The sequence below is a fragment of the Alosa pseudoharengus genome, unplaced genomic scaffold (assembly GCF_046254945.1).
Source record: "Alosa pseudoharengus isolate Yale_2024_CS ecotype anadromous, Long Island Sound unplaced genomic scaffold, YU_APseudo_1.1 YU_APseudo_1.1_scf_14, whole genome shotgun sequence".
In the NCBI taxonomy this organism is placed as follows: domain Eukaryota; kingdom Metazoa; phylum Chordata; class Actinopteri; order Clupeiformes; family Clupeidae; genus Alosa; species Alosa pseudoharengus.
The window spans coordinates 20,965,326-20,984,753 of NW_027468609.1; the positions used below are offsets into that span (position 1 = coordinate 20,965,326).

At 39.5% G+C, this 19,428-nt stretch overlaps 1 protein-coding gene across 1 annotated transcript; it reads left to right on the top strand.

The window, feature by feature from the left end:
- The first annotated feature begins 1,550 nt into the window (after positions 1-1,550).
- On the top strand, positions 1,551-16,652 carry LOC143123048 (myosin heavy chain, fast skeletal muscle-like). Its single transcript, XM_076284158.1, has 40 exons — positions 1,551-1,567; positions 1,727-1,773; positions 3,576-3,791; positions 3,899-4,042; positions 4,129-4,285; positions 4,390-4,417; positions 4,551-4,671; positions 4,760-4,852; positions 5,199-5,262; positions 5,348-5,446; positions 5,542-5,645; positions 5,727-5,865; positions 6,430-6,548; positions 6,685-6,834; positions 6,925-7,095; positions 7,184-7,484; positions 7,620-7,684; positions 7,770-7,857; positions 7,952-8,069; positions 8,162-8,285; positions 8,390-8,526; positions 9,685-9,940; positions 10,055-10,297; positions 10,390-10,566; positions 10,653-10,798; positions 10,899-10,989; positions 11,068-11,457; positions 13,083-13,328; positions 13,428-13,624; positions 13,734-13,917; positions 14,003-14,168; positions 14,257-14,381; positions 14,470-14,778; positions 14,935-15,138; positions 15,242-15,367; positions 15,464-15,634; positions 15,720-15,824; positions 15,901-15,996; positions 16,313-16,444; positions 16,531-16,652. Exons 3-40 carry the CDS (start codon positions 3,588-3,590, stop codon positions 16,549-16,551), a joined length of 5,811 nt encoding a protein of 1,936 aa, XP_076140273.1. The 5' UTR covers positions 1,551-1,567; positions 1,727-1,773; positions 3,576-3,587; the 3' UTR covers positions 16,552-16,652.
- The last annotated feature ends 2,776 nt before the right edge of the window (positions 16,653-19,428 follow it).

Consider the following 19,428-nt stretch of genomic DNA (forward strand, 5'->3'; position numbering starts at 1 on the left):
TTATGCTGATACCTTTTGCCTTTCCCAAATACAATGTAGCCTACAGGTGTAAGTGACCTTTCATCAATCCAGTTGCAATGAATGAACTGTGATGAACTGCCCTACTTGTGATTGTTTAGAGATTTTAAAGGTTTTATAACAATGCTACAACTTCTTTGGCTATTCTACAATCTATTCACCTTTTCAGCGCCAGTAGGCTACTTTCTGTGCAGCCGCACACACACACACACACAGGCATGCCAAACAAGCATACACAAAAGTTTCAAGAGTGGGGGATGGAGTAAAGATGGAGACAAATTGATTAGTGTGATTTATTTTCGCGGAAAGGATGTACAGGACTGAGTGGCGGTCATATTTTGTACCGCTATGCGGTACATCTAGTTTTACAGTACAGTTTCTGCTTACTTATTAAGGAAATTTTAAAAACATCAGCAAAAAGGAATCAGTATTTAAGAAAATGTAATTGTTCCTGCAGACATTACCAGGTAGGTACATTGAATAAAATAACTTTGTCTGACCACTTTTCTTTGTCCAGATGGAACTCGGGACTGGGCAGTGCTAGAGAGAGAGAGAGTGAGGAGAATCGAGAATGGGTGGCGCTACAGAGTGCTGAGGAGCCAGAATAGCAGCCAGGAATGGAGCGAGAGAAGGAGCCGAAACTGGAGCCTGGCGAGGAACCAAAATGGGCGTCAAGGCTGGCACTCAAGGGCATCAAGAGGGTCTCACCTTTAATGTCCCAATCCTCGTCCGTTAACCCCTCATCCTTAGGCACAAGACTGGGAACCACCTCACAAACTGAATTGATGACCATATGGTGTGTCAACTGTGGAGAGGGAGGCCGTTTGAGGACTGTTTTACAGAGGATTATTTGTGATACCTAATGTTAAGCTTTAATTTCTTAACAGGTATCTATGTGAAAAAATCTGTCACCCAACACCAGTAATAAAACTGCGGTGTTCTTCACTTTTGGAATATTGCCCTAAAAGTTACTATTTAAATCACTGCCAAAACAAAACTAGTGATACATGCTACTTATGTGTGGTGGGCATAAACAGAATGCAGCACATTAATATTTGATGGATATATTAATTACATGTAATTTATTTCAGGGAGCCTCCCAAAATCAATGGGAAGCAAAATTTTGTAAACTGATATTTACAAACCACTAAAAACTCACACAAAGCTGCCAGACACATCTCAATACAAACAAGAAAGCCCTTGAAACAAAAATGCATAGTGAAATAGACGTATGGGGCAGACATTGCTCTATAATTGTAAAACACTGGCATATATGCCGACTGAACTATTCTGTTGATAAAACATATTCATGGGCAACATTGCTCAATGTGCCACTTCCATTATCTTTGTATTCCATTTGTTTCTGCTCAGTTAAAAATAACCACAGATTTTTTATCATAATGAGCATCTCCAGATATCAAATGTTTCTATACACACCAATCAAACACATCTAGCCTTATTAGAGCTCTGCTTACTTGACAGAAAATGGTCAATAAAAGGGCCTGCTGGGAGTATGGGAGGGCTGCAGAAGGGGGGGTTCCAGTGCACAGTAAGTCTTTCACAGACACAGACACAGAAAGGAGGTGGCTCCTATTAGAGAATGTGTCATGTGTCTCTTCATCTCTAAAGCAACTAATACACTTATGATTACATTACAATTATTGATATACTAAAATACTTGTGTTTGTATGTTTTTTTTACATTTTAGATACTCATAACAACTGTGGAAATTTGATCTTCTTTTGGGAGGAAAAGGTAAGGTACATCTGATTTACAATACATCTGAATTATCCGAACAGCTAAACGATTAAAACAAGATACTTGCATTCTAGTAAAGCAATTCTTTCGGGAGACATTTACAGATTATTGCTATGGCACAGGTGTAGCTCCTTTCAAGATCTTATTTGTATAGACATATGCAATCTTTGCAGACAGTGTCCAATATGCCTACAGTACACCATTAATTACCTAATGTCACTAGTTAGGACACTAGTGCCTTCATGAATCTTATACGGAAGAAACGGAAGCTTATAAACATCCCCGCCCTCCACCATAATTCATTGATATCTTACAGCCTAAAAAGCTTACAGGGAAATGGAAAATTTGGAAAAGTTACATCATCATCAGAGTCAATTAGTAATATCTTTGCTTTATTTTTCAAATACTGATTTTACATAAGCTGTAAATATTGATTAACCATGTACCATTGGACATCATGTATTACTAGCTTGGCTATTGCATGTTAAAAATAATTACGTTTTAAGGGGGAAGACATAAAATGTATTGAAGCATTTGAGAATGCATTGGATAAACTTGAAAACTGACTCCATAGATAAGACTTCTTGCAATTGCTGTTGTCCATGACCTGGCAGTTCCAAGGCAAGCCGTTTTAACATTTAAAGATATGGCAAGCTATCTGCACTGCATAAACTTGAAAGCAGAGGAAAGATTGATTAGGCTACTTGCCATTGTTGTGCATCCACGGTAAGCCATTTTAACATTTAGAGTTATGGCAAGCGATCTGCAATTAGAATTTTGCCTAGAAGCAATAAAACCATAGATATTGATAATAAAACTAAACATATGCCTGTGTTGAAGTATTTAGATTCCCAGCCCATTTTAACAGCAACTATGCACAAAACATTAGACTACCTCCCATCAGAGCTGCTTAATTAGCAATAACATGTGGTGATGGCCTCCTTAACAGCTCGGGAATATCAATGCAGCAGAGGAATGTTTGTCACCTACATATTTATGTTTTTACAAGCAAACTTTTTGCATGAGCTTCAAATTCATTGTGATGCTACAGTATATGAGCCTCATGCATATGAGAGATTAATGTTATTAGGTAGTTTGGAAGTTATCAGAGCATACCGTGAAACAAAGTTTTTACAACTTTACTGATAACTTTTCAAATAGATGCCAGTTAGTGCATTAGCAAGTTTTTGTGTAAACTAAGGTGTTGTTTCATAGCCTGTTGCTTGTGTGTAGTTGCTTGTGTGGGCACATGCAAGCTCTCAAACACAGTCTACTAGCCTGTGTGGTGCACCCCTCTACTTATATCTTGATGTGTTTATCAACACACTGTATAGAAATAACTGTAACTGTATAGAATGTGGTGCTATCAGAGCAAGATGTTACAGAGGGCGCATGAAAAAAAAAACGACAGAGATTTAAGCGGCATCGAAATGAGGCACCGAAATCCATGTTGTTATTCAATGTCATTACTACCGTCTGCTGTATGGCCAGCCTTATATTTAATGTGTAAATTAGTATAATGGGGGATGGGATTAGATTTCAGGACAATAATGCAATAAATACATTGGTTCCATTGTTATTTAGATATCAAAGGAATGTTTTGTATTTGACTTTTAATGAATTGCAGTTTGAGTACCCTATGTACATTGATAAGCTCGGAGGTCTGGCAAACAACTGTGGTTTTGTCCCCTAATCACTGTCAACTACTTTATTTACAGTACTGTTTCTGTTTCTATGTCTGATTGTGCAAAGCATTTTATGTTGAAACGGTTTGCTCCTCATCTTTATAATTAATGCAGTAACCAGCAACAATGGGGGACGGTGATATGGCCGCGTATGGCAAGGCTGCCATCTACCTTCGTAAGCCTGAGAGGGAGAGAATTGAGGCCCAGTCCAAGCCCTTTGATGCAAAGACAGCTTGCTTTGTGGTTGATAAAGAGGACTTGTACGTCAAGGGTACAATTAAAAAGAAGGACGGTGGCAAAGTCGTTGTTGAAACGCTTGAAACCAAGGAGGTACTTTAGCAAGGCTATTGAAATTGTTCTGATGTTAAAATTACATTTTCACAGAAAGTTTCTTGAGTACATTTCTTTGTTAAAGCTGTTTTCTACATTGGTTTTAGGAAAAGACAGTGAAGGAAGACGAAGTCTTCCCCTTGAATCCTCCCAAATACGACAAAATTGAGGACATGGCCATGATGACCCACCTCAATGAAGCCTCTGTCCTGTATAACCTCAAAGAGCGTTATGCGGCATGGATGATCTATGTAAGCATTACACTTTTAAATAAATTAAGAAAATAAAATGAATTTGAAAAGCTGAAAAAACAGTTTTCTTTATTTCTTGATTCTAGACCTACTCTGGGCTTTTCTGTGTCACTGTGAATCCCTACAAGTGGCTCCCAGTATACGACCAAGAAGTGGTGAATGCCTACAGAGGCAAGAAGCGTGTGGAGGCCCCGCCCCACATCTTCTCTGTCTCTGACAATGCATTTCAGTTCATGCTTCAAGGTATGCTTTCAGTTTTAAACCCATCACTGAATAATACATTATATATTTGATTCATTTACTATGTAAAATGAACCATTCATGTCAATCTCTATTCTGTCCCACAGACAGAGAGAATCAGTCTGTCCTGATTACGTAAGTGTCCATGCATCCCTTAAAACTGTTGACATTATTTAAAGGCTAAATCTTTACATTATCTTCTATATGCTCTTCTGGTACACTTTGTAATTATGATATAAAAAATTGCAATATTTTCTGTCTAATACAGCGGAGAATCTGGTGCTGGCAAGACTGTAAACACCAAGCGTGTCATCCAGTACTTTGCAACAATTGCAGTGTCTGGTGGGAAGAAGTCAGACGCACAAGCCGGCAGCAGTGGAAAAATTAAGGTATAGGACCCCTTGCATATTTATAGGCTAATTATCACATAGCAACACAGACATTAACTTCAATAACAATATATCTATTGACTTGCAGGGCTCTCTTGAAGACCAGATTATTGCTGCCAACCCACTGCTGGAGGCTTATGGTAATGCCAAGACTGTGAGGAATGACAACTCTTCACGTTTTGTAAGTTTAGTGTCTCATCTAATCTCTTACATGTTTTTTTTTTCTTTTCGTTTTTAGATAAAATCAACTTCTTAGGGTTAAGGAACTCAAACTTATCATGCACTTTGTTTTATATCTATTAGTATCTTTTTTGAAAAACATCCTCCGATGTCTATTTAAACCTCACTATCATCTTTTGCTTTTTGTATTACAGTAGTAAAGGCAGTACTTATTGTTACTCTTAGGTCTATTACTGAATATTTTAATATTTATTGAATACTTTAATATTTTCCTCATGTGTAACCTGCTTTGGTGAAAAGCATGAGCTTAATTAATACATGTTATGTCAAAATGTAATCTCAAACAGGGTAAATTCATCAGAATTCACTTTGCCACATCTGGAAAACTGGCTAGTGCTGATATTGAGACTTGTAAGTATAATTGTTCCAAGTAGAAATGTTATTTTATTGCCTTAAATGTATCAAATGAAAATACATCCTTCCCTGTGTAAAAAAGATCTGCTGGAGAAGTCTAGAGTGACATTCCAGCTTCCTGATGAGAGAGGCTACCACATCTTCTTCCAGATGATGACCAACCACAAGCCTGAAATTATAGGTATGGTTTTCACCATAATTTCACCATATTCACCAAAGGTTCAAAAATCAATAAATTAATTCTGAATTTGTAAAATAATGTTTTGATCCTGACAGAAATGTGCCTCATCACATCCAACCCCTATGACTTCCCAACGTGCAGTCAGGGTCAGATCACTGTGGCCAGTATTGATGACAAAGAGGAGTTGGATGCCACTGATGTAAGTCTACCAATAATGTGTTTTCCCCTCTTCAATTTATTGAAGAAAGCTTTAAAATAATCAAATAATTCACCATTATAGGATGCCATTGACATCCTGGGTTTCACTGGAGAGGAGAAAGTCACCATTTACAAGCTGACTGGTGCTGTGCTCCATCATGGTAACATGAAATTCAAGCAGAAGCAGCGCGAGGAGCAGGCTGAGCCTGATGGCAATGAGAGTAAGTTACGACACTCTACTCAATCCGTCAGTTCTAGTAATAACTATAAGGTACTCTTAGTTATTGAGGTAATTTTATTATGTTAATTTAAAGTTAAATATGACTGATATCTAGTAAACACTTTTATCAAAAATGACAAAAACGGACTGGCACTGGCAGATTCGGAAAGTGAACCCGGGACGATTGATTGTCAAGCAATAAAAATAACGATGATACACCATGCACAACATTGTTATACCACCATGTTATTTATATCAACAGATGTGTATTCATCTATATTCATATTCTAAATTTCCCTCTGGATCAATACGTTTAAAGTATCTATCTTTATTTTAAGACAAACATTTACAAAACAATATTCACTCAGATATCTTTATGTTTTTTGTGAGACATATAGCCTTTAACCTAACACTATCTTGGACAAATGTTTTGACTTAGGGAGAGGAGACTGAGGTGGACAAACTTTTTCATACATGTATGCTGTCCCAAATTTGTTTGGAGTATGCAATTGGTCGCTATACATTTCAAATAACCAAAATGCTTCACTGTTGCACTTTTTTTTAGCTGCTGACAAAATCTCTTACCTCTTGGGCCTGAACTCCGCTGACATGCTGAAAGCTTTATGCTACCCAAGAGTGAAAGTCGGAAATGAGTATGTCACCAAGGGTCAGACTGTGCCACAGGTATTATTTTAGTCACTAAAAAGTTATCTTCAGATGACAAACTACTTGGTAGTATTTGGACAGAAATGCTAGTAGTAAAATTACCTGCTTTTTTCTCTGAGCATAGGATGACCACTACTTGAATATTCTGTTTCAGGTCAATAACTCAGTGTCGGCCTTGTCCAAGTCCATCTATGAGAGGATGTTCTTGTGGATGGTCATCCGCATAAACCAGATGCTGGACACTAAACAACCAAGGCAGTTCTATATCGGTGTGCTGGATATTGCTGGCTTTGAGATTTTTGATGTAAGCATGAGTTAACACTATTTTTCACTCCACAATGTAGTATAATTTCAGTAGGGTACATTCATATTACAAACAATTTTTTAATCACAGTACAACAGCATGGAACAGCTATGCATCAACTTCACCAATGAGAAACTGCAACAGTTCTTCAACCACACCATGTTCGTTCTGGAGCAAGAGGAATATAAGAAAGAGGGCATTGTATGGGAGTTCATTGACTTCGGCATGGACTTAGCCGCTTGCATTGAGCTCATTGAGAAGGTCAGTTTAATCAGTCAAATGAGCTAAGTGCTAGATTTGTATTGTTTTTTAATATCCACTTTTAAAACTAAGCTCATTTTTCCAACAGCCTATGGGAATCTTTGCCATCCTTGAAGAGGAGTGCATGTTCCCCAAGGCCTCTGACACCACTTTCAAGAACAAGCTGTATGACCAGCATCTTGGCAAAAATAAGGCCTTTGAGAAGCCCAAGCCTGCCAAAGGCAAGGCTGAGGCCCACTTCTCCCTGGTGCACTATGCCGGCACTGTGGACTACAATATTACTGGGTGGCTGGACAAGAACAAGGATCCACTGAACGATTCTGTTGTGCAGCTGTACATGAAGTCGGGAGTAAAACTTCTGCCTGTCTTGTACCCACCTGTTGTTGAGGGTAACAAAACACATATACCAGTCTACCAGCTAATGAAAAAATATCAAATTTATATATATATATATATACCTATATACCTATACCATATATATATATATATATACCTCAATTATTGAATAATGTGTATGTCAACAGAGACTGGTGGTGGTAAGAAGAAGAAGAAGGGTGGCTCCATGCAGACTGTGTCATCACAGTTCAGGGTGTGTATATTAAACCAATAACAACAAATCAATCATCTAAAAGAATGGTGAAGGGGATGTTTTGATTGCATTCTTATCTCAACAGGAGAACTTGGGCAAACTGATGACCAACTTGAGGAGCACCCATCCTCACTTTGTGCGTTGTCTGATTCCAAATGAAATTAAGAAACCAGGTAAAGAGCGTTTGGTAGTCAATAAAGATGTGTGCATTATTCATATATTACATGTACATTGAAAATAGAAGATCTCATGCCATTTATTTCACAGGTTATATGCAGAACTTCCTGGTCATCCACCAGCTCAGGTGCAATGGTGTGCTGGAGGGTATCAGAATCTGCAGAAAGGGTTTCCCAAGCAGAATCCTCTATGGTGACTTCAAGCAGAGGTGAACTTAGAAAGCCAATGAAATATTACATATATTCAATACTGCATTGGAAAAAGTAATGCTATATATGGACATTCATTTATTCTCTCCAGATACAAAGTGCTAAATGCCAGTGTCATCCCTGAGGGTCAGTTCATTGATAACAAGAAGGCTGCTGAGAAGCTCTTGGGATCCATTGATGTTGATCACACGCAATACATGTTTGGACACACAAAGGTAAATAGGTTTCATGCAATTTATTATCTGTATCTCATGAGTACAAATTAGAGCACAGCTTTTTCTGTGCCAAATAGATGCTTATATTTTCATTCATCCCTCAGGTGTTCTTCAAAGCTGGTCTGCTGGGTGACCTTGAGGAGATGCGAGATGAGAAACTGGTTTCCCTGGTCACAATGACTCAGGCTCTCTGCCGTGCATACCTGATGAGGAGGGAATTTTCAAAGATGATGGAAAGGAGGTAAATTTGTATATCAAAAGAACTCAGAAGACTGAAAGACTGCTACAGTATGAGTAGCAGGCCTATATTAACTGTATAGTCCGCCTCGGTATCCCTCTCAATTGATAGTGCATTGCTGTTTGCTAAATGATTAGCATTATTAATATTTTTTTATTTTTCTCAAAAATATGTTTGAGAATATCCTATTACACTTTCTGCTAGGGATGTAAATCTATTTCCAATTTCACGATATCGCAATCACAAAAGTGTCTCGATATTGTCATGGATATGTGATTGTATCGTATCAAACGATAGGTCTCCTGCGCAAAAAACAGTTTCAGCTGCCGTGGAGCAGAGTGAAGATAAAATAAAAATTACAGAGACCATCGTCCTATACATGCCTATTATCCTTTGCGCTCTGCTTGTCGGTTGCCTCTACAGATCTAGTCCTACAGCAAAAATGGTAGATGCCGGTGTTGACGAGACAATATAGAGCATGAATACAAGAGTTTCAAGTGTCAAGTGTTTCTCATGCTATTTTTCATCTGCGCCTCCGGTCTATATTTGATTAGACCTGTTATAAGAGTTGAGCTGATGACGGGATCTGTCAATTTTTAATCATGTTATGGTTATGGTTATGGTATTTAGCAGACACCTTTGTCCAAAGCGACATACAAATAAGAACAATACATTTAACAGTAAACTATTTGAAAAGTTGGTAAGGCATGTACAGGCTACACACACACACATCTTATGCAACTATGCAGTGCCTCCAAATGAGAGTTTGAATTTATGTTTTATGTATCAACCGAACGAATAAACTCATCTATGAATGCACCAGTCAGACTGAAACATAGTAGGCAAACTGCAAAGGAGATTGGTGATCTGGTAGTAAATAATGAGTGTAAATGTTTTCATTTTCCAAGTCTTAATTTGCCTTTTTCGCACAATTTCACAATAAATATTTTACCATGACTTGTTACCGAGGTATCGTATTGAGGGATTTATATTGTTACATCTCTGCAGTATTGCAATACATATCGTAATGTGGACTTGTTATCGGGGTACTATCGTATCGTAAGATTTTGATATGGTTACATCCCTCTGTTCTACACAATTCATGTAATTATAATTCTACAACCTATATTAAGGATACATTTCACCACCCTTCTTGTGTAGAGAGTCTATCTACACCATCCAGTACAATATCCGCTCATTCATGAATGTCAAGACTTGGCCTTGGATGAAGGTTTACTACAAGATTAAGCCTCTCCTGAAGAGTGCTGAAACTGAGAAGGAGCTGGCCAACATGAAGCAGAACTATGACAAACTCAAAGAGGACTGTGCAAAAGCAACAGCCAGAAAGAAGGAGCTAGAGGAGAAGATGGTGGCTCTGGTGCAAGAGAGGAATGACCTGGCGCTGCAAGTGTCATCTGTAAGTGTATACTCTACCATTTTATTATTCACAATCATACCACTAACCAGTCTCAGCATTATGTTTTCAATACAAATTATATATTGTCATGCTTCTATCTTACATTTACAATAGGGAAATGAGGGTCTCAATGATGCTGAGGAGAGGTGTGAGGGTCTTATCAAAAGTAAGATCCAGCTCGAGGCCAAGCTCAAAGAGACAACCGAGAGACTGGAGGATGAAGAGGAAATCAATGCTGAGCTGACTGCCAAGAAGAGGAAACTGGAGGATGAGTGCTCTGAGCTCAAAAAGGACATTGATGATCTGGAGCTCACCTTGGCCAAAGTGGAGAAGGAGAAACATGCCACCGAGAACAAGGTTGGGATTTATAAAAGGCAGATCAATGTAGTCTGTCGAAAATAAAGTATCTTATTTACACTGTTCACTAATGTAAAACTTTCTATGTGCAGGTCAAGAACCTAACTGAAGAGATGGCCTCTCAGGATGAGTCCATTGCTAAGCTGACAAAGGAGAAGAAAGCCCTCCAAGAGGCCCACCAGCAGACTCTTGATGATCTTCAAGCAGAGGAAGACAAAGTCAACACTCTGACCAAATCCAAGACTAAGCTTGAACAGCAAGTGGATGATGTAAGTACAAAAATCAACATTTGACAACTTCTCACGCTGAAATTTGACCATTTACCACATTCTCCCCTCACACTTCAAATTGGCAGCTTGAGGGTTCCCTGGAGCAAGAAAAGAAGCTCCGCATGGACCTTGAAAGAGTCAAGAGAAAGCTTGAGGGTGACCTGAAGCTGGCCCAGGAGACCATCATGGATCTGGAGAATGACAAGCAGCAGTCTGATGAGAAGATAAAGAAGTAAAGGCATTATTTATTACAAAATATCACTGTTCAATTCCCATGTATGCAGCCAACTTCAGAAATGAATCTTCATTTTCTTCAATCTTTTTCTAATCAGAAAGGACTTTGAAACAAGTCAACTTCTTAGTAAGATTGAAGATGAACAATCACTTGGTGCTCAGCTGCAGAAAAAGATCAAGGAGCTTCAGGTTTAATTATTGTTCACCAACACAAACTCTGATTTTTGCAGTTTTCTGTCTTACTAACATAATATTTTTTTTCAATAGGCCCGCATTGAGGAACTGGAGGAAGAGATTGAGTCTGAGCGTGCAGCTCGTGCCAAGGTTGAGAAGCAGAGAGCTGATCTCTCCAGGGAACTTGAGGAGATCAGTGAAAGGCTTGAGGAAGCTGGTGGTGCCACTGCTGCTCAAATTGAGATGAACAAAAAGCGTGAGGCTGAGTTCCAGAAGTTGCGTCGTGACCTTGAGGAGTCCACCCTGCAGCATGAAGCCACTGCTGCAGCTCTCCGCAAGAAGCAGGCCGACAGTGTGGCTGAGCTGGGAGAGCAGATTGACAACCTCCAGCGTGTCAAGCAGAAGCTTGAGAAGGAAAAAAGTGAATACAAGATGGAGATTGATGACCTCTCCAGCAACATGGAGGCCGTTGCTAAAGCTAAGGTTGGTGAGATGTTTACCCTCATGCTATCTTGTAAATAGTGTTAATTTTGTCACCTATTTTTAATTTAGTCTAAGTCTTAGTCTTGTGACGAAATGTCCTTTTTAGTCTTTGTCATATTTAGTCATTCAAATATCATTTTTGTTAGTCAAGTTTTAGTCGACTAAAAGTCTCGTCATTTTAGTCTAGTTTTAGTCAAAAGAAAACTAAAGGTATCTTAGTCTTAGTCAGTTTTAGTCAACACATTTTAGTCTTTTTTTTATAACAAATTATTTCTGATTACCATTTGAGTCAAATAGTGTTTCACACATCTCAATTTTCCAACAATATTGTGTGTCCACAGGGCTACTCGTCTGTTATAAATACTCATTCTGATTTTTTGTCAGTCAGTATGTTTACATGCACAGGTAAGTCGAGCTACAGTTATAGCTCAGCTGAGATTTCACCATAGACAGTAAAAGATTTGACTGGACCACTGTCATATTCGTAGACCAGTGTTTCTCAAAGTGTGGTCCGGGGATCACTGGTGGTCTGCAAGCTATCCCAGTAGTCCGCGAGCAGACGTGGTAAAATATAATATAGAGGAGTTGTTTGCAATATTGAACCAACTTGTATGTAAAAACAGTTCTGCAACACTGTCTATGTAAGATATGCCAGTTTAAATCATACAGTATGAATCCACACAATAAGCAAAGTGCAAAGACAATAAGCAAGGTGGTTCAGTGAGTAGGCCTATTGTGTAGACTAATTATAGGCTACTGTTGAAGTAGGTCTAATCTTTTTTTTTTTTTAGCTAGGGTTAGTTAAGTGGTCCTGAAACTGAAAAAGTTTGAGAAACACTGTCATAGGCCAAAGTATTAATGTTTTACTCCGCCTCGCTAGATGGCGATATGCGCCCAAACACAACACATTCCCCAAACAGACTCTCCATCTTAGCCATAGCTAACTTGCTAGCGAACTTTCCATATTAGCTTACTTGCTAGCAAATTTTGCATCATCAGTCTAACTAGTTAAATAGTTGACATTACATGATGAACATTTCCGTATGGACATTCTGGTGGATGTTAATTTGTATGAGAGAAGCTTCAACTTCTGGGTATGTAGCATTGTGGCATAAAGCTTAGGTAGTTAGTTTGCTAACTCTGGCAGAAATCTCCCGTGTTCTTGTTTCATGTAGTTTCGTGTTGCAGCCACAGGGTTGCAGCAACAGCACGTAGACTAGCCTAAAGGAAAGCTGTTGCGTATGAACTCATTCGGAATATTTTGAAAACGTAACACAGAGACGGTTGATAAAGCATGTATATTAAGGATCTTTGCGTAACAGCTAGATATTCTGTCTTCTCATTTTGTAAACGAAAATGATGAGAGATTTTATCTTAGTTTTTATTTCATGCAAAACATTTTAGTCTCGTCTTTTTTCGTCAACAATAATGCATCTTAAGATAGTCTTAGTCAGTGTTTCAGGACATTACTGCCGTCTCGTCATCGTCTCGTCTTAGTCATGAAAAAAAAGGTTACGAATATATTTCCTCTCGTCTCGTCTGACGAAATTACCACTACTTGTAAACCAATCAACTTACAATAATTTCATTAACTTTTTGCTACTAACGGACATTATCATAAACAGACAAATCTGGAGAAGATGTGCCGCACCCTTGAAGACCAACTCAGTGAAACCAAGGCCAAGAGTGATGAGGTTTCCCGACAGGTCAATGACCTCAGTGGTCAGAGAGCAAGACTTCAGACTGAAAATGGTGAGCTTGGCCGCCAGGTTGAGGAGAAAGATGCTCTTGTGTCTCAGCTGACCAGAAGCAAGCAGGCCTTCACTCAGCAAGTTGAGGAGCTGAAGAGACTGAATGAAGAGGAAGTCAAGGTACAGTACTGTTGCCTATGCATGACATGAAGAAATTTGATTGCATCGATCACATTTTGGTAAATGCTTTAATAAACACCCCTACTTGTTAACGAACAGGCCAAGAATGCCCTGGCCCATGCTGTTCAGTCAGCTCGCCACGACTGCGACCTTCTAAGGGAGCAGTTTGAGGAGGAGCAGGAAGCAAAGGCTGAGCTTCAACGTGGCATGTCCAAAGCCAACAGTGAGGTTGCTCAGTGGAGGACCAAGTACGAAACTGATGCCATCCAGCGCACTGAGGAGCTTGAGGAGTCCAAGTATGTGCTAAAGATGCAAAAACAAAGTTTTAGATATGGATTTTGTTCACTAAAACATTCTAAAAAATCATCATGTTTCCTGTGTTAAATCTGATGCCTTTTCCTTCAGAAAAAAGCTTGCCCAGCGTCTCCAGGACGCTGAGGAGCAAATTGAGGCTGTCAACTCAAAATGTGCCTCTCTAGATAAGACCAAGCAGAGACTCCAGGGTGAGGTTGAGGACCTCATGATTGATGTGGAGAGAGCCAATGGTCTAGCTGCCAATCTTGACAAGAAGCAAAGAAACTTTGACAAGGTAATACCTTCAAACATCATTTTAGATGTGGAATGTAGGTGAATAAGTACAGTATAAGCCTCACAGCAAAAACTGTTTCTAAAAGGTCCTGGCAGAATGGAAGCAGAAGTACGAGGAGGGTCAGGCAGAGTTGGAGGGTGCCCTGAAAGAGGCTCGTTCTCTCAGCACTGAGCTGTTTAAGATGAAGAACTCCTATGAGGAGTCTCTTGACCACCTAGAGACCCTGAAGAGGGAAAACAAGAATTTGCAACGTGAGTCAAAAATAACCCAATACATATCCCACTCAATTTTTTTTTCAAACTTTCAGATGTTTGCTGTAATATAACTGTATATTTGCAGAAGAGATCTCGGATCTGACTGAGCAGCTTGGTGAGACTGGAAAGAGCATCCATGAGCTGGAGAAGGCCAAGAAGACTGTAGAAACTGAAAAGTCTGAGATCCAGACAGCCTTGGAAGAGGCTGAGGTACAAAATCAGGAGGGCTTTCCTACACAGTGAGAAACGGAAATTATGATGTTATTTATATTTAAAAATTCTTAATTTTCTTGTTTAGGGAACTCTTGAGCATGAGGAGTCCAAGATTCTTCGTATCCAACTTGAACTCAACCAGATCAAGGGTGAGATTGACAGGAAGCTTGCAGAGAAGGATGAGGAAATGGAGCAGATCAAGAGGAACAGCCAGAGGATAATTGACACCATGCAGAGCACTCTGGACTCTGAGGTCAGGAGCAGAAATGATGCCCTGAGAATCAAGAAGAAGATGGAGGGAGACCTCAATGAGATGGAGGTTCAGCTGAGCCATGCTAACCGCCAGGCTTCTGAGTCCCAGAAACAACTGAGAAATGTGCAGGGTCAACTCAAGGTCAGTTATGCAATAAAATAGTACAAGGATCCTATCCTACCACAATTACTATTTGGTTAATAGTTCAAGAATGTCCATAAATCATTATATGATTTTGTCTGAACTCTCTCTTGGTAGTATGGCATATCTTTTGTCATTCCATTTGTTTTTTATTAGGATGCCCAACTGCACCTTGATGATGCTGTCAGAGGACAGGAAGACATGAAGGAGCAAGTTGCCATGGTGGAGCGCAGGAACGGCCTGATGGTGGCTGAGATTGAGGAGCTCAGAGTTGCTCTGGAGCAGACAGAGAGAGGCCGCAAAGTGGCTGAACAGGAGCTGGTTGATGCCAGTGAACGTGTTGGCCTCCTGCACTCTCAGGTGGGGGTATATTTTTCTCACAAAAAAATATTGTACTGTACCCGCAGTTCTTTCAAAAGATTTTTCACCATATAACATATTTGAAATTATTTCTGAATGTTAGAACACAAGTCTGATTAACACCAAGAAGAAGCTTGAGGCTGACTTGGTTCAGATCCAAGGTGAGGTTGATGACATCGTCCAGGAGGCTAGAAATGCTGAGGACAAGGCCAAGAAAGCCATCACTGATGTAAGCAATGTTTTCTTTTGCACTTTAGTACTGTATATATGAGCTAAATACTGTATGTAGCTAGTGTGATCTAAAACACAATTTCCCATTTTTCAGGCTGCCATGATGGCAGAGGAGCTGAAGAAGGAGCAGGACACCAGTTCTCATCTGGAGAGGATGAAGAAGAACCTGGAGGTCACTGTGAAGGATCTGCAGCACCGCCTGGATGAGGCTGAGAATCTGGCCATGAAGGGTGGCAAGAAACAACTCCAGAAACTGGAGTCCAGAGTAAGTGACTAAACTTGGGTGAAATATTCAGAATGTATTAAATAAAATGAAGACATTATGAAATGAAGATCTTGCTTATGTAAAGGTTCGTGAGCTGGAAAGTGAGATTGAGAATGAACAACGACGTGGTATTGAGGCTGTCAAGGGAGTCCGCAAATACGAGAGGAGGGTGAAGGAGCTTACCTACCAGGTATAAAGTTTCTTTAACCACTATTGAACATAATTTATCTCGAGGACAATGTTAGACAGATTGTTTTTCTTTTCAGACTGAGGAGGACAAGAAAAACGTCAGCAGACTGCAGGACCTAGTTGACAAGCTGCAATTGAAGGTCAAATCCTACAAGAGACAGGCTGAGGAGGCTGTAAGTAGTTTCTTGTGTTACCTATATGGTCAAATATCTTGCCTTTCATATTAATAAAAATGATAGTTTAATAGGACTAAAAAGAATAAAACAAATAAACAACTTTTCGGTTAATCCAAACTGCATCATCAGTTGTAATGAATCTAACAAGAAGGATGACCACCAAAACAGTTTGTATCTCTTAGTCCTTTCAGTCCAGTGTTTTTAAAAGAACTGCTATCACTTGGACCCTAAATTAATCTTCATAGACACAAAAAAATATTGATTTGCTTCAAAACAAAAGCCTCTGCACTCAAACATATTTTCTCATTATTAGGAGGAGCAATCCAACTCCCACCTGTCCAAGTTCAGGAAGGTTCAGCATGAGCTAGAGGAGGCTGAGGAGCGTGCTGACATTGCTGAATCCCAGGTCAACAAGATGAGAGCAAAGAGCCGTGATGCTGGAAAGGTAAATCTAATTTGCCATATTTCAATGTATTATAAGCCATTATGTCATACTCAATTTAATTCCATTCTTCATTTTTTCTTTCTCAGAGCAAGGAGGCTGCAGAGTAAATCCTGCAGTGAAATCTTCTGATCAGTCACTAATTTGGATTAATATCCTGATTACTGTGGCCATTCGATAACTTCTACATAATAAAAGTCTCTTCAGAATATATGAGTATATTGTTTTTAATCAGAATCAGAATTAATTGTGATCATAATTTGTAACATGTTTTGACTTCCCTATGTGCATTCACTTTACGATTTCCACTTTACGATTTCCTTGCCAATAATGACTTTCTATGAAAGTCACTGTTATAATTAGTTATGCATACATTCGTAACACCTTATAATGCGATCATAGAAATTATAATAATAATGACAATAGTTCACAAACAAGCATTAGACTTGTTAGCAATCTTCATAATGCTTTATGAACTGTTGCTTTAATGCATTATAACTAATGGTTATACCAGATTATTTCATTATGGACCAAAAATCTCAGGTCATTTTGTATAATTCATACCTCCGACCCTGCCTTCTCATAACTAAACATTGTGGGCACACTGTAGGCTACTGATGTTAGAACAACTTTTGCTTAGTGATTTCATGCATGAATGTATGCATAACTCAGTATGCATAACAGTGACCTTCATAGAAAGTGTTACCAAAGATGCTTTATAGCAATTTGAAGGGAACACAAAACCTTTACATCTTGGTGTATTCAACACTCACTTAGGGACCGTTCGGTATTTATGGAATGGACCATCAGAAAATAGGGGAGGGTCATGTCTTTTTATTCTTTGTTGAGGGGAGGGTCACCCAACTTTTTTTAGTCTAGGAGGGGGGGGGGGGGTCACCCAACTTTTGTAATCATGAAAACAGCAACATTTCAAAATGGCCTGTTTGGTGCATATTTTTCCATGTAGCTCTCAGTCTCAGTCTTCACACTTCGGGCACCCCTCTCTGCACACCACGTTTACCCCTCATTTCCTTCTTTCTTGCGGAGTAGCAAGATAAAGGCCTCGCGCTGCGGCTTTCGTAGAGACTCAATGGAGACTGAGGGACATCTAGGCACTAGCAAAGGTTCTAGAGGGAATGTGATTTCTAGCGCCATATTACGTTCTCTTTCATTCCATACTGTAGCTGTTAACATTGAACATTGAAAATAAGGGAGATGCCCCGGGTTTCTCACCCAAAATACGGGAACATTTCAACATTCGTCCCCATTAACGCCGTCGGTAGGGTTGTTGTAGCAACAAAGTAGCCTACTTTATTCACAGCCTATATTAGAGTAATTTGGTCAACTTTACACAGCCCTAAAAAGGCTACATTTACCTTTGGCTTACTGTTAGTATACCTAACGTTAAACAGCGTGCATGCTTAACATTAGTAAAGCATACTTGTGCTTCATTCATCCACATCCAGCTGCAACGTTTTGACCAGCATATCTACCAATTGACCTTGTTCCTGTCCAATCTCTAGCTTTGCTGTCTCCATCATTTTTGTTTTTGTTTTTTGCAAAAATATATAGTATTTATTGGTAAACAGCAACAAGTGCAATTTGTTAATTGCTGTCATTCTCTCTCCTGCGCAAACAAAAATGTGTTACGTTCCAAGTAGCCTAGTGCGTAATTCTGCTTCATAAAGTTGAACAAATACTGTACATTTGGTTATTTCACAGAAAAATATAAATAGCCAGTTTATGGTCTACAGTGCAGAGTTGGTAAGTTATGGTAGGCCAACTTGGAGTGAACATACAAACAGGGGAAATTCTTTCTCTAGTAGCTGATGGTAGGCAGGTGCGCACGTAGACATACGGCCGAAAACTATGCAAGCACCAATGAATCGTGCTCTCACGACAATCACGCCGTTAAACTTAAATAGGTTAACATCACTCTAAGTTCGCCTTCAAGCAAGGAAAACGATGATTTGAAGACATCTGTTTAGTTGGAAGGTCAAGGGGATAGCAACAGGGCAACACAGAAACAGGCCCGATGGCAGGGCTAATGTTATGAGAGTATTAAAATATGCGATATTCTACGGGAAAATATTAAAACGGCAAGACAGCGGGGGAAAGTTAAAATATGTGATAAACACGGAAAAAGTTGGCATGCATTGTTTCGGTCCCTTATTAATCACATATGATTATTTGTGAAATTGTGCAAACGGTGCAACACATTTGAAAAGGAAGGACTGGTAGCATGCAAGCTCCCGGGAGAGATTGATTTAAGAACGTTATCACAGTGTGTCTTCATGGCGCAAAGCAGCGCGGGCGGAAGACAGCAACAATTGGCAGGGAAGGGTCATGTCTTTTTTGACAATTCTGTCGGAGGGTCATTGAAAAATTTCTAGCAGGCAAGGGAGGGTCATGCAACTTTTGACTGAAGCACTCAAAATCCCTCCGGTGGCCCCTTCAATAAATAACGAACAGTCCTTTCATCCTTGATTACATTGATGTTCCCATAGACAGGGTTGGGTAGTAACTGATTACATGTAATCTGGATTACGTAATCAGATTACAAAAATCAAGTAACTATAATCAGCCCAGATTACAATAAAAAAAATGTGTAATCAGATTACAGTTACATTGTTGGGGATTACCTGATTACATTTTATCATGCAAACAATGTAACTTTTTTTATGATAGCCTAGCTATCTTTTAATTTGACAAGCTTTGGGCTTGCCGGTTTGATCCCTGAGCAGTAGAAAAAATGTGGGCGGGGGAAGTGGTTGAGCACTGCTCTCCCATGCCCACATCCATGGCTGAAGTGCCCTTGAGTAAGGCACCTAACCACTCACTGATCCCCGAGCACCGCTGTAGCAGACAGCTCACTGCTCCGGGTTGGTGTGGGCTTCACCTCACTGTGTGCTCTGTGTGCTTCACTAAATCACGGATTGGGAGACCAAATTTCCCTCACGGGATCAAAAGAGTATCTATACTTACTA

Excerpts from the sequence above, each read along its gene's own strand:
- LOC143123048 (XM_076284158.1), top strand. The coding sequence starts at position 3,588 with ATGGGGGACGGTGATATGGCCGCGTATGGCAAGGCTGCCATCTACCTT. Across the intron at positions 5,646-5,726 it reads AGGAGTTGGATGCCACTGAT|GATGCCATTGACATCCTGGG; the intron begins GTAAGTCTACCA and ends TCACCATTATAG. Across the intron at positions 14,169-14,256 it reads GGAAAACAAGAATTTGCAAC|AAGAGATCTCGGATCTGACT; the intron begins GTGAGTCAAAAA and ends GTATATTTGCAG.